Genomic DNA, 12518 nt, shown 5'->3' with positions numbered 1-12518 from the left:
ATGTTCCTTGTGGGACGGGTACAGTATGTTACAAATGTCCCCTGCTAATCACCTTGTATTTGTGCCTAATTTTCTCCATGGCCTTACATCCTAAGATGTCCCAAAACACTATAATGTTCAAAAAAACTCAATAATTACAACAAGCAAAATGTCCTCTCAGTGATTCCAAAATAATGATTCATTCGAAATGCAAAAATTACCCCCAAAACGGATGTTTTCTAATACATTTTTATCAGTGTGGGCTATGTTTTTCCAATTTTCCACACAAAAGATAATTTTCACTTAAATGTAGTTCAAACTTGCATTTTAAGGGAAATATTCACAGTGTTTCAAATGTAGGCTACTCCTCTACAACTGCACGCTTACTAACTGAGAGTGAAAGTGATTGTCTGGGGATTGTTTTACTGTAACTGAGTACAGGGTAAGTCCGATTAATAGGGAATCGGTTCGTTCGGACGATTCGTTTCAATGAACCTGGTCAAAAACAAACTAGCCGATTCGTTAGGTGATCGATGCTCAGTGCCCCTTAAGTCCACGCACGAGATTTGACTTCGTTGTAAAAACAATTATTCTTAAGAACTAATTTCCCGATTCTTTGCCCAGATTCGAGGTATTTTTGGTTGAACTATCACATATTTTACAGTCTCTAAAAATCACTAATAATGGCAAGAATTTCACATTTAAAAAAATTATAATATTATATAAAAATTATACATTTTATTTTATTATAAAAACCGCACGAGATTTCACGATCACTATTTTACACAGATTGTGTCAAATGTTGGATTGTTTATGATTGTCATCCACATCACTCATATAACGAAGTTCGTAAAGTCGAGTGATTCAAAAACGCTTTGCGAATCGGTTCAACTGAATCATTAAAAATAACCGGTTTGGAGCAATTCGTTGGCGAATAGGAATATCTTTCGGAGAGGCGGATCTTTGAGTTGGGCTTTATAAACCTCCACTCACTAGTTTTTCTGATGGGATTTAGCCAGAGGAGTTACAGTGAACTACACGTTCATCGATCCTTTTTCCTGGACGGCGTGTGAAACAATAACCTGCATTTATCATGCTATGCCTCATAACTCGTCCGGACTCTGTGGTTGTGGAAGTTGAGGTGGACCTAAAAGCAAACGGAGAGGACATTCTCAATCAGGTGAGCAATGCGAATACAGGTCTTTTGGTTTCCGATTTTTGCACTTAGTACAAATAGCCCCAGCCTTTTTTTTATTATTATTACTGCATTTAAAACATGCTCGTAATCATCATAATACAGCACAGATCACCATGACTATCTTGCCAAATTACTTTAGTCTGCAACAAGTTTGGCTAAATGAATGATCATCTCTTGTTAAAAAAGGATGAACGAGAATTGGAACTAGATGCAAGAAGAGCAAGCTTCGCAGATGTGTAACAGTGAAAGAACATAGCTACTGTATATAGAGGAAGTTTTCTTTCTATTTAATAAATAATATACCAGCAATTTGCTCTGAAAAGGGGTTCTGTTCTCTCATACCACACATCCACTTGAACTCTTATGTAACACGTCTTGTCTTTCGAAAGTGGAGGGTTGGACAGAGCCCAAGTCCCAGCATGGATGAGAGGAGAGCACACATCCAAAAATATAGAATAAATGTATTTATTATTATTATTATTATTAGATATGCTGGAAGATGGGGATCATAGAGGTGGATTATTTTGGACTCCAGTTCACTGGTACTAAGGGAGAGGTTTTGTGGCTGAATCTCAGAAACAGGATCTCTCAACAAGTAGACAGCGTGTCCCCCTGCAGACTGAGGCTGCGAGTGAAGTTCTTTGTTGAGCCTCATCTCATTCTGCAAGTGCAGACAAGGTAAACCTCTACTTCAGTGAATATGCTATTGCAAACTTTTTTCCCCATTAGACACATTTCTTGTAATATGATATGTTATGTGTATACAGAATCATTGAGGTTTCACATATTTGTTCACTTTGGAGGACATGAGGCACAAGGATAATAGTTCTGTTTTTTGGTAGTAGTGTTTAATGGCACAAACAGGAAGCAGCTGCTTAGAGTCAAGTGACAGAGTGATTCATAGTGCATTATCCCTGAGCAGTGCTGTTTTGTTTAATTTTTTCAACTTTGACCAACTTCTCAGTGCATCTTGCATATAATGTCACTCTTCTGACTCTCTGGCAGGGAGTTAACTGTGTTACATGTTTGTTCTTGAAAGTGGCAAATTTTTAGGGAGTGTTTTCTGTGTCGTAGTCTACTGAGGTAAAGTATGTTTCTCTGGGAAATTTTAGGGACATGTGTGTTTCTGAATGCTCACATGCCATATGGATTATCTGCACACTTGGTTCACTGTAAATATTTAAAGTTACAAAAGAGTAGCACCTCCATAAGATGCTCAAACAATGGAAGTACAGTGTTCAAAACTAGAGGTTTAGTGGAACTGTTTGGTCATGCCTGAATAGTGCTGTTGGTTTGGAGGGTGGTGGTTGGGAGGTGCCAGTATACCGGATTCTGAGTTGAACTGCTTTGTAATGTGATTCTGCCTCTTACATAATCTTATACAATGGTCAGCAAAATCCAGATCCATCTGGGACAGCCTTTGTTATTCTTTCTATAGTTTAAATTCAAATTGTATTGTGCCAACAGATGGATTATCATTGTGGAGACTGTGGACTTTATGTTGAAACACTTAATGGCTTTTATCATATTGGTTATTTTTTATTTTTTTAGTAATGCAACACAGATCGTAGAACATAAGGTTGTCATTTAGCAATAGGTTTGATCAACATTATTTTATAGTGTATTAATTTATCCTACTGTTTCTTCCTTCTATTACTTGTACAGTGTATTTACTGTATGTAGAATTATAGAAATATGTACAAGTTACAGTTATACTCATGTTACTGAAGTTCACTGGGTATACTTTATATATACAGTTTATATAAAGTAAATATATGTATTGTATAAATGTACCCTATAGTTATGGTCACTGATTGACTTCTTAATTACTTTTACCTTTCTTTAAAAATGTTTTAATTGCAGTTTTATTACTATTGTAAATATTGTAGTTACATTAAATCATCATTATTATTATACAGCAGATCTATTATAATATTATTGTTACAATATTATATTGTAATGATTATATATTGAGATTTCTAAAATAATCCTCTTAGCAGCACCAGTGTCATAAGGGCATTAGTAGCAGGCCTAAAAATGCCTTTTCATGGGTGCCCTCTGTCCGGAAGAGTGGAGTACCGATTACATTTATGCGTTTGGCACATGATTTTATCTAAAGTGATGTACAGTGCATTCAGGTATACATTTTATCAGTTTGTGTGTTCCCTGGGAATTGATCCCATCATCTTATCGTTGCTAGCACCATGCCATACCAGCTGAGCTACAGGAACCCACATATACCAAAACACCAAGTCACAGGGAACTAAGCTTGAACTGATGATTCAGCACATTTCAGTTTAGTTTCAGTATGTCCAACAGTTTAGGGTTTAAGCCAATTTAATTCCTTTTGGGTTATTTTTCTGCATTTTTTTTCTAACAGGTCATTTTTTTGTGTACCTAACTTGTCATAAAAAAACAATTTAGGGGGGAAATTCACTGGATGTAGGCTATTTTAACTGTTTGTGTAGGAAATTAACAATATTAGACCATTGTCAGTGTGTTAAGTAATGAAAATATTTGGATGGTATAAAAGAGGCAACAATATGCTTCTTGTTTCTTATTGAATTTACTTTAATATTTAGTTGCTAAATATGGACTCGTGTCTGTTAACAACTTTTCCTTGTATTTTCTGTTTCTCTGCAGACATTTGTTTCTATTGCATATGAAGGAGGAGCTTTTCAAAGGAAGCTTGCGACTGAACACAGAGCAGGCAATAGAGCTCTGTGCATTATTGGCTCAGGCAGAGTTTGGAGATTACAACCATAACATGGCCAAGTACTGCTACTCCCAGATCTGTCAAGGTCAAGAACCCAGCCATGACACTATTAACAAGTAAGAACACTGGGAATTCGTTGTCCATTTTCAGCAAAAATAACTTGATCACAATTTTTTCTCTGAATGCGGTACAAAGGATCAACAAATGACATGGGCAGCAGTGTGTGAGTGAGTGAGTGTGTGTGTGTGTGTGTGTGGGGGGGTGTCACGACCCAAGTGAAGAGTTGAAAAAGGGAATATATTTATACACAAAATTAAGGCAAAATCCAACAAACATAAACTACCCATAGGGGGAAAAATGTAATCCAGGCTGTGGCAGAGGAAATGGGGAACAGGACCAACCGGACCGAAACCGGAAGCAGAGAATGTACATAAACACGAACAAACTGGAACCGACCAACAGACAAGACCGACTGGAACATACAAGACGAAGTGGCACTGGACAGCACACACAAGGAGACTAAAATAGGGAGACAAATCAACAGGTTAACAAAGGAGTTATGATGCCATGCAGCGATAAAGAAACAAGACAAAGCCACGTGCTCTCACCAGACAACAAATCACCCGAATGGCATGAGCGCACATCGCCAAGACCACAAGGCAGTTTATGCTCACACCAACCGACATAACAGACGAGGGAATGCGTAGCAACGGCAAATAAAAAAGTTGCCACACACTCGCACACTAAACAAAGCCTGAGCGTTCGCCTCACGATGCACGCAATAGGCAACAAAACAAGGCAGGACACCTGTGCAAGAGTTCGGCCACACACACACACGACACCGCAGACAGATGTGACCAAACGTCAGCACAAGACAACAAGACAGACCGAAGAGCGCACGGCAGGGAAATCAACCGAAAATGTGCGCTCACACAAAGACAGACATGGGACGATGATGCCACGCTCCTGTCGCAGAAAAACCCAGACTGACGAGTGACTGGACCATTACAGGGTGTCCGTCATGAAGTGGCGAAACACATAAATATTAATTATGCAGATAAAGTCAAATTATCTTTTACTGTTTTGTCCTTTATGATCAATTCAAGGGCTCCAATAAATATTTTACATAATTAATTTGATAACTTGATCCGTACATCTAAAATATATATATGTATATATATATATACGTGTGTGTGTGTGTGTGTGTGTGTGTGTATACTGTATATATGATATATCATCAGATATATACGTACATATATTTGCCATTTGCATTGTGATTTAACTGGAATGGAGCACTAGGTATGGTGTGAGTTGAGCACGTGTCTGGATGCACAAGAGAAGATCGCCGCCTGTCACTCAATGCCACTGATTACAGCTGTACTGAGCACTCATCATAAAATATGAAATAACAAATTCCAACGCTGGATTGCAATTTATAATACACATGAATGAAATGGAAACTCCTGCCCAGACACTTACCTGATATGCTATTTCAAAAAGGGTTGGGGACAAAATTGGCAAAGGCACAAAGTAGTAGGGGTACCACCTGTAAATAATGTCTATGGCAAACTATACAAATAGTTTTAAATATGGAAATTCTGACCAAAATATTCCGACTGACAATACAATAAATTGTATTTTATTTGAGTGTTTGCTATCCTGGAACGGCTGTCTTGTTTTTTAGTATTTGTTGGAGGCATAAAGAATTGGAGGGTGTCGGTCACGCTTCAGCGGAATATCAAGCCCTGCAGCTAGTATCCTCCCTCAACAACTATGGTGTAGAGTGGCACTCTGCCCGTGACTCTGAGGGACAGGAGCTGCTCATTGGGGTCGGACCAGAGGGCCTCGTTGTCAGCAAAACAGATTTCACTCCTCTTGAAAGGTATAGACATGAAAACAATGTTAAGAAATCTCATAGGATCATTATGAAATGCATGTTTGTTTCAATACTATTACATGATTTCTTTCAGAATCATATATCCAGTCATTCAAATGGCCACTCAATCTGGAAAGAACGTATATGTGAGCATCACAAAGGACAGTGGGGACAGTGTGGTGCTCCTCTTTAAGTTCATCAGCCCCAGTGCTGCCAATGGACTGTATCGTGCTATCACAGAGATCCATGCCTTTTACAGGTGAATATTACTATAGTTCTAAATTGTAAAGGGAAAGAGATGTCAAAAGTGATTTAGACAATTTAAGCTTTGGCTAACATTCATCTATAGAGGTTACTGTAGTTTTGAACTAAAAATCATCTTCAGTCCTATGGCCCTTTGAGTTTCACCCTCTGACAACATCAAAGTCTTACATCTGTCCAGTGGTGCATGACTGTTTTTGACACATTGCCTAATTGCATAATTATCTTTAGGGAACACAAAATATGACAGATAGAATAGAAGAGGGAAATGAATTCATAATTAGTTATGAATTCTGTAAGCCTTAATTGGACTGTAAAAATTGGTGACCTATTTCTACCTGATCTAACCCTTAAAATTAAATTTGTTTGTGTAACCTAATGAATTCAGGTTGATTCAGTGATGTTAAATAATTTTTTTTATATTAAAGGAATATTCCATGTTCAATACAAGTTAAGCTCAATCGAATGCATTTGTGGCATAATGTTGATTTCAACATAATAATTATTTTAACTTGTCTTCAAAAAAAGAGGAACTTACAATGGAAGTGAATGGCGGCAACTTTTGGAGAGTTAAAGAGACAGAAATGTGAAGCTTATAATTTTACAAAAGCATTTTTAATTTTATTTTAAATTTATTGAAAATAATAATAATCAGAAAAACTTTCTCCTGTGCATAACTGGTTTTGTATAAAAATGCTTAATGTGGTAACATCTAAATTACCTGGTTTTATTCAGGCCAAAATATATTATTTAAAATTGACTGAATCAACCTGACCACATTTGGTAACACCAACAGAAGTCATGTTAAAGACAGAGTTCACCCAAAAATGAAAATTGTCTCATCATTTACTCACCCTCATGTTATCCCAGATGTGTATGACTTTCTTTCTTCTGCTGAACACAAAAAATATATTTTTTAGAAGAATATCTCAGCTTTGTAGGTCCATATAATGCAAGTGAATGGTGGCCAGAACTTTGAAGCTCCAAAAAGCAAATAAAAACAGCATAAAAGTAATCCATAAGAGTCCAGTGGATAAATCTATATCTTCAGAAGCAATATTATAGGTGTGGGTGAGAAACAGATCAATATTTAAGTCCTTTTTTTTTTTTTTCTCGTTCCTGCTCAGTAGGTGATGGGTGATATGCACGAATTATGCAAATTGCCAAAAACAAAAAAGAATGTGAAAGTGAAGATTTATAGCAAAAAATTACCTAACTATTGATCTGTTTCTCATCCACACTTATCATATCACTTCTGAAGGCATATATTTAAACACTGGAGACAGATTGAGTTATTTTTTGCTGTATTTATGTACGTTTTGGACCTTCAAAGGTCTGACTACCATTTATATGCATTGAATGGACCTACAGAGTTGAGATATTCTTCTAAAAATATTTGTGTTCAGCAGAAGAAAGAAAGTCATACACATCTGGAATGACATGAGGGTGAATAAATGATTAGAAAATGTTAATTTTTGGATAAACTATTCCTTTATGGTAACAACTGCAAGTATCAACTTTTTTAAATTGTAAGAACTTTTACGTAATCATTTTAAAATGCCTGGTTCTTAAATGAGCCTATGTTTTATTAACACAATTATAATTTTAACTCTTCAGGTGTGACACTGTTATGAGCACAGTGAAGATGCAATACAGTCGGGACTTTAAGGGTCACCTGGCCTCCCTCTTCTTTAATGAGAGCATTGACCTTGGTAAACGTTACATGTTCGATATCCAGCGGACGTCAAAAGAAGTATATGACCGTGCCCGGCGTGCCCTGTTCAAAACAGGGATGAGTGTACCTAATTGTGAGACCCCAAGAGATAGCTGCAGTCCCTCGTCCTCTCCGCTGAGGCTTGTGAAAGTTGCGAGGGAGGAGAGGATGTGCATGAGCTGCAGAGAAACTCATATTCTGAGGGAGAAGCTCCAAAGGCTACGAGAAGCCCTGACCTGCGTTCTTTGCTGTGAAGAACAGATCAATGCTACCTTCTGTCCTTGTGGCCACATGTTCTGCTGCTATAACTGTGCCAACCAACTTCAGGTGACTATTGTGACATTACTACAAGATCAGTGCTATTTAGAATTATTGACAATGTAGCAGTAGTAATAATAAAGAATTTAAAAAAGTTTAAGATACAAACAGAAATTGTGTCTCCTTAAAATGAAAGTGTGATTTGTCAGGCTTAGAAATTGTCATCTATACTAAATTACCAGTGAAGATATTAATTAAGAGAACATAGAGGAAAAGGTTTATGTAACCTTTAGTTACCCTCCTAATTGAAATGTCATCTATTAGTGTCTGTTAAGGCTGAAGAAATTGTCCATACGCAACAGTCCTATGACCTTTTGAACGGCACCCTATGATATAATCAAAGTTTTATAGCAGTTCAATGGTGCATGACTGTACAGTTGAAATTGGCATATTGCCTAATTGCCTATTTATCTTCAGTGAACAAAAAAGATGAAAGATAGAAGATAAGATATATGTACGTTAAAGGAATATTCCGGGTTCAAAATGAGGTTACAGTGAGGCATTTATGATGGAGGTGAATGTGGCCAATTTTTGGAGGGTTTAAAGGCAGAAATGTGAAGCTAATAATTACATAAAAGCACTTACATTAATTCTTCTGTTAAAACTCATGTATTATTCGAGCTGTAAAGTTGTTTAAATTGTCATTTTTAAATTACATTATATAAATTGGCTATAACTTTACACAGAAAATATTTTATCACTTTATGCAATTTTATCACACTAAAGTCATGTTAACACACATATTGTTGTCTTGTGGCTATATTTTTGAAACGGTAATTATTTTAACGTTTATGGATTGGCCACATTCACTTCCATTGTAAATGCCTCACTGTAACCGCAATTTTTGCTTTTTTAAAGAAAAGGAGGGACAAGTCAAAATAAATGTTTGTGCTAAACAACATTATGCAACAAATGCTGTTGATTGAACTTAACTTGTATTGAACCCGGAATATTCATTTAAGAGGCCCATTCACACATGAAGGTATGTAATGTACATTAAAAAATAAAACAATGTATTCATTTTTTTACAGTGTTGCCCAGTGTGCCGCTCAGAGGTGGACCGTGTTCAGCTTGTTTATTTACCCACCTGTGCCAGTCTACTTGGCCTGACAGAGGCAAAAACTCTCACCTACAAAATGCCTAGAGGGACTACCATCTCCGAGGACTGTGGCAATAAAGAAAAGATTTCAAAACATCAAAATTTACAGAAGTAAATAAATATTTAAAACTGCAGTGAATAAAACTGTATGCCAGCAAAACCCTAACAGAGAGTGTATGGTGTTAGAATACAATGCAAAGAGGCAAATATTTGCGGGGAACACAAAATGTATTATATGATGCTTTAATGATCTTTAGTACTGTAATACGGAGCTACAAAATATCATAATTACTTAATGTGTAAGATCTTAGTTTTTGGAGAAATGTCCTCTGGTCTAATGAAACAACAATTGAACTATTTGGCCATAATGACTATCGTTATGTTTGGAGAATAAAGGGTGAGGCTTGCAAGCCAAAGATCATCATCCCAACCGTGAAGCATGGGGGTGGCAGCATCATGATGTGGGGGTGCTTTGCTGCAGGAGTGACTTGTGCACTTCACAAAACAGATGGCATCATGAGGAAGGAAAATTATCTGGATATATTGAAGCAACATCTCAAGACAGCAGACAGGTTCAAGTTTGGTCGCAAATGGGTCTTCCAAATGGACAATGACCCCAAGCATACCTCCAAAGTTGTGGCAAAATGGCATAAGGACAACAAAGTCAAGGTATTGGAGTGGCCATCACACAACCCTGACCTCAATCCGAAAATGTGTGGGCAAAGAGACCTACAAACCCGACAAAGTTACACCAGTTCTGTCTGGAGGAATGGCCCAAAATTCCAGCAACTTATTGTGAGAAGCTTGTGGAAGGTTACCCAAAACATTTGACTCAAGTTAAAAAATGTATAGGCAATGCTACCAAATACTAACAAAGTGTATATAAACTTCTGACCCACTGGGAATGTGATGAAAGCTGAAATAAATTATTCTCTCTACTATTATTCTGACATTTCTTATTCTTAAAATAAAGTAGTGATCCTAACTGACATAAGACAGGGAATGTTTTCTATGATTAAATGTTAGGAATTGTGAAAAACTGAGTTTAAATGTGTTTGGCTGAGATGTATGTAAACTTCTGACATCAACTGTAAGTTCTAGCAAACATTTATGAGTTGACCTGATTGTATTAGGATGCATTATGTGGTCATTCTGCACAAGTATGGTTAACACTCCACACCAAGAATTTTTTTTAAAAAGGATTTATCTAAGCATGTATATGCATTTTTACCTTACAAACATATATATATATATATATATATATATATTCAGTAAATTATGAAACAAATTCCAATAACAAAATGGCCAACTAACACAAATAACTGTGTCCTCTTCTATACTGACATGCTTTTAAGTTTTATATTTTGTATAAAATAAAGAGTTTATACACACCTTTTAAACCCTGGCATTATTTCTTGTTCTGAAGTCTTTGTAAAGCTTTGTTTTCTACACAGGCTGTTTGTTCTGTGGAATTAATTCTGGTGTGGATCTTTTAAGTGCACTCTAATTCATACAAACTAACACTATACGCACACACACACACACTTTGTTTTCTCAATATCCGACCAGATTTAGCTGTTTTTTAATTAAAGTGGTAATTAACAAATTATTTGTGGATGGTTAAACAAGCGAACCTTAACATGACAAAACACATGAGCTTCATGCAATATTGGTATGAAGCAATCGGTCTATATAAGTCCACTATATAATGTCTACAGTACAGTACAGACATCTTTTGAAAGTAATATTGAAAATCACGTTTTGCACGTACAGTACTGTATAACTACTGGCACTGTACATATAACTGTACTGATATGTGTAGATAACTATACAGTGTCTGACACATTGATTAAAGGTTATACCTAATAAAATCTCTTCACAACATTGGACAGGCTTGACAGATATGTTAGGAGACACAAGTTGATATCTCATTCCTGACAGTACAAGATTTCTTTACAGAGCATGGATACTTAAACATAATTTTACATTTGCTTTAATATGATTTTAAGGTCACATATGGATGCATGTGCCTTGAATTATTCAATTCCACACAGACAAGGTTGTACTTGACCCTAATAGGAACCCTCCTGAGGCAATAACATTCTGATGACACATTTTTAAATCCCTCATACATGTTCTTGGTGTGAGGACTCATTGTTATATTACTCATCATTTGACTGAAAGGGAATAACTCTCAATAAAACTATTACCCATGTCACACAGATAGAAGTGCTGTGGACACATATAGAGTAGATAATAACTCTCCAGAGACACTAACCTTCTGACAGACACTATGACTTACATAAAACCCCAGCCAGCCCTCTGTTACATAATCATTGAACACACATTCTCAAAAGTAGTGTGGTGCCTGAGGCATCAAAATATAGCTTGATATGAAAATTATTTTGGCTGACATGGATTAAATTGAGCAAGATGAACTTTGGGCTGTATACAAGCCCACAATATATGTATGGTAGAAGTGTACCTTGTTCAAACATAGCAGCTAGCAGGCACTCCCAATCTATCTGAACAATTACTAACTACAGTGGATCCTTGTGTCTTTCTGTTCTTATTAAAATCTAATGTAATAACTTGTTAAAATCTAATTCACTATCAGTAAACTACAATACTACCTTTTAAAATCTAATCTAAATACTCTATTTGGTATGTAAAATATTATCTATAAATGTATAGAATTTTAGTGCACCCAAACAAATGAACCACATGATGGTGAGTAATGTTGGGCAAGGACTAAAAATGGTTCAAGGAACAAAAACCAAAAATAAACAAATTTCTTTTAAGAATAATACCGAAAACAGGAACTAAGTCCCTTTCAATAGTTTCGGGGTGAAAATATTATTTATAAAGTCTTGTTACTGGTTTTTTACATGAAACCAAAGACCAAAAATGTATTTGAGTAAACAAAGAAAAGTTTTAATTAGCAATTAGTTTTTCACACAAATGTATCAATTCACTTCAGAAGACATAACTCGATCGGCGGGAGTCCAGTGGATTACTTTGATGCTGACTAAGTGCTATTTGGACCATAAGAAATTGGTGTCCATTCACTTGCATTGGATGAAGCTAAAAACCTGGGAAACATTCCTAAAAATCTTAAATCCTGTTCTGATGAAGAAAGCAGGTCATATACATCTTGGATGGTCTGAGAATAAATTATCAGCACATTTTTATTTTTGGGTGAACTATTCCTTTAAACGAAACAGTTTTTTACAGCAAAACATCTTTAAAAACACAAATGATGCTAAAAGATATATTAATTCAAAACTTATTTACAAATTATTCACATGTCAAGTGCAAAGGATTGTGGGTATTGCTTCAGCCACAATGCTTCTCTAG

The 12518-nt window shown here is 36.1% G+C and overlaps 1 protein-coding gene across 1 annotated transcript; it reads left to right on the top strand.

The window, feature by feature from the left end:
* Positions 1-999: 999 nt before the first annotated feature.
* Positions 1000-10548, top strand: LOC127656087 (E3 ubiquitin-protein ligase MYLIP-B-like). Its single transcript, XM_052144256.1, has 7 exons — positions 1000-1159; positions 1665-1855; positions 3821-4009; positions 5578-5775; positions 5864-6028; positions 7648-8071; positions 9094-10548. The coding sequence occupies exons 1-7, from the start codon at positions 1073-1075 to the stop codon at positions 9274-9276; spliced, it is 1437 nt and encodes a 478-aa protein (XP_052000216.1). The 5' UTR covers positions 1000-1072; the 3' UTR covers positions 9277-10548.
* Positions 10549-12518: the final 1970 nt, after the last annotated feature.

Source organism: Xyrauchen texanus, chromosome 15 (genome assembly GCF_025860055.1).
Source record: "Xyrauchen texanus isolate HMW12.3.18 chromosome 15, RBS_HiC_50CHRs, whole genome shotgun sequence".
In the NCBI taxonomy this organism is placed as follows: domain Eukaryota; kingdom Metazoa; phylum Chordata; class Actinopteri; order Cypriniformes; family Catostomidae; genus Xyrauchen; species Xyrauchen texanus.
The sequence above is the reverse complement of the archived record's forward strand: the minus strand, read 5'-3'. Positions and strand labels throughout refer to the sequence as shown.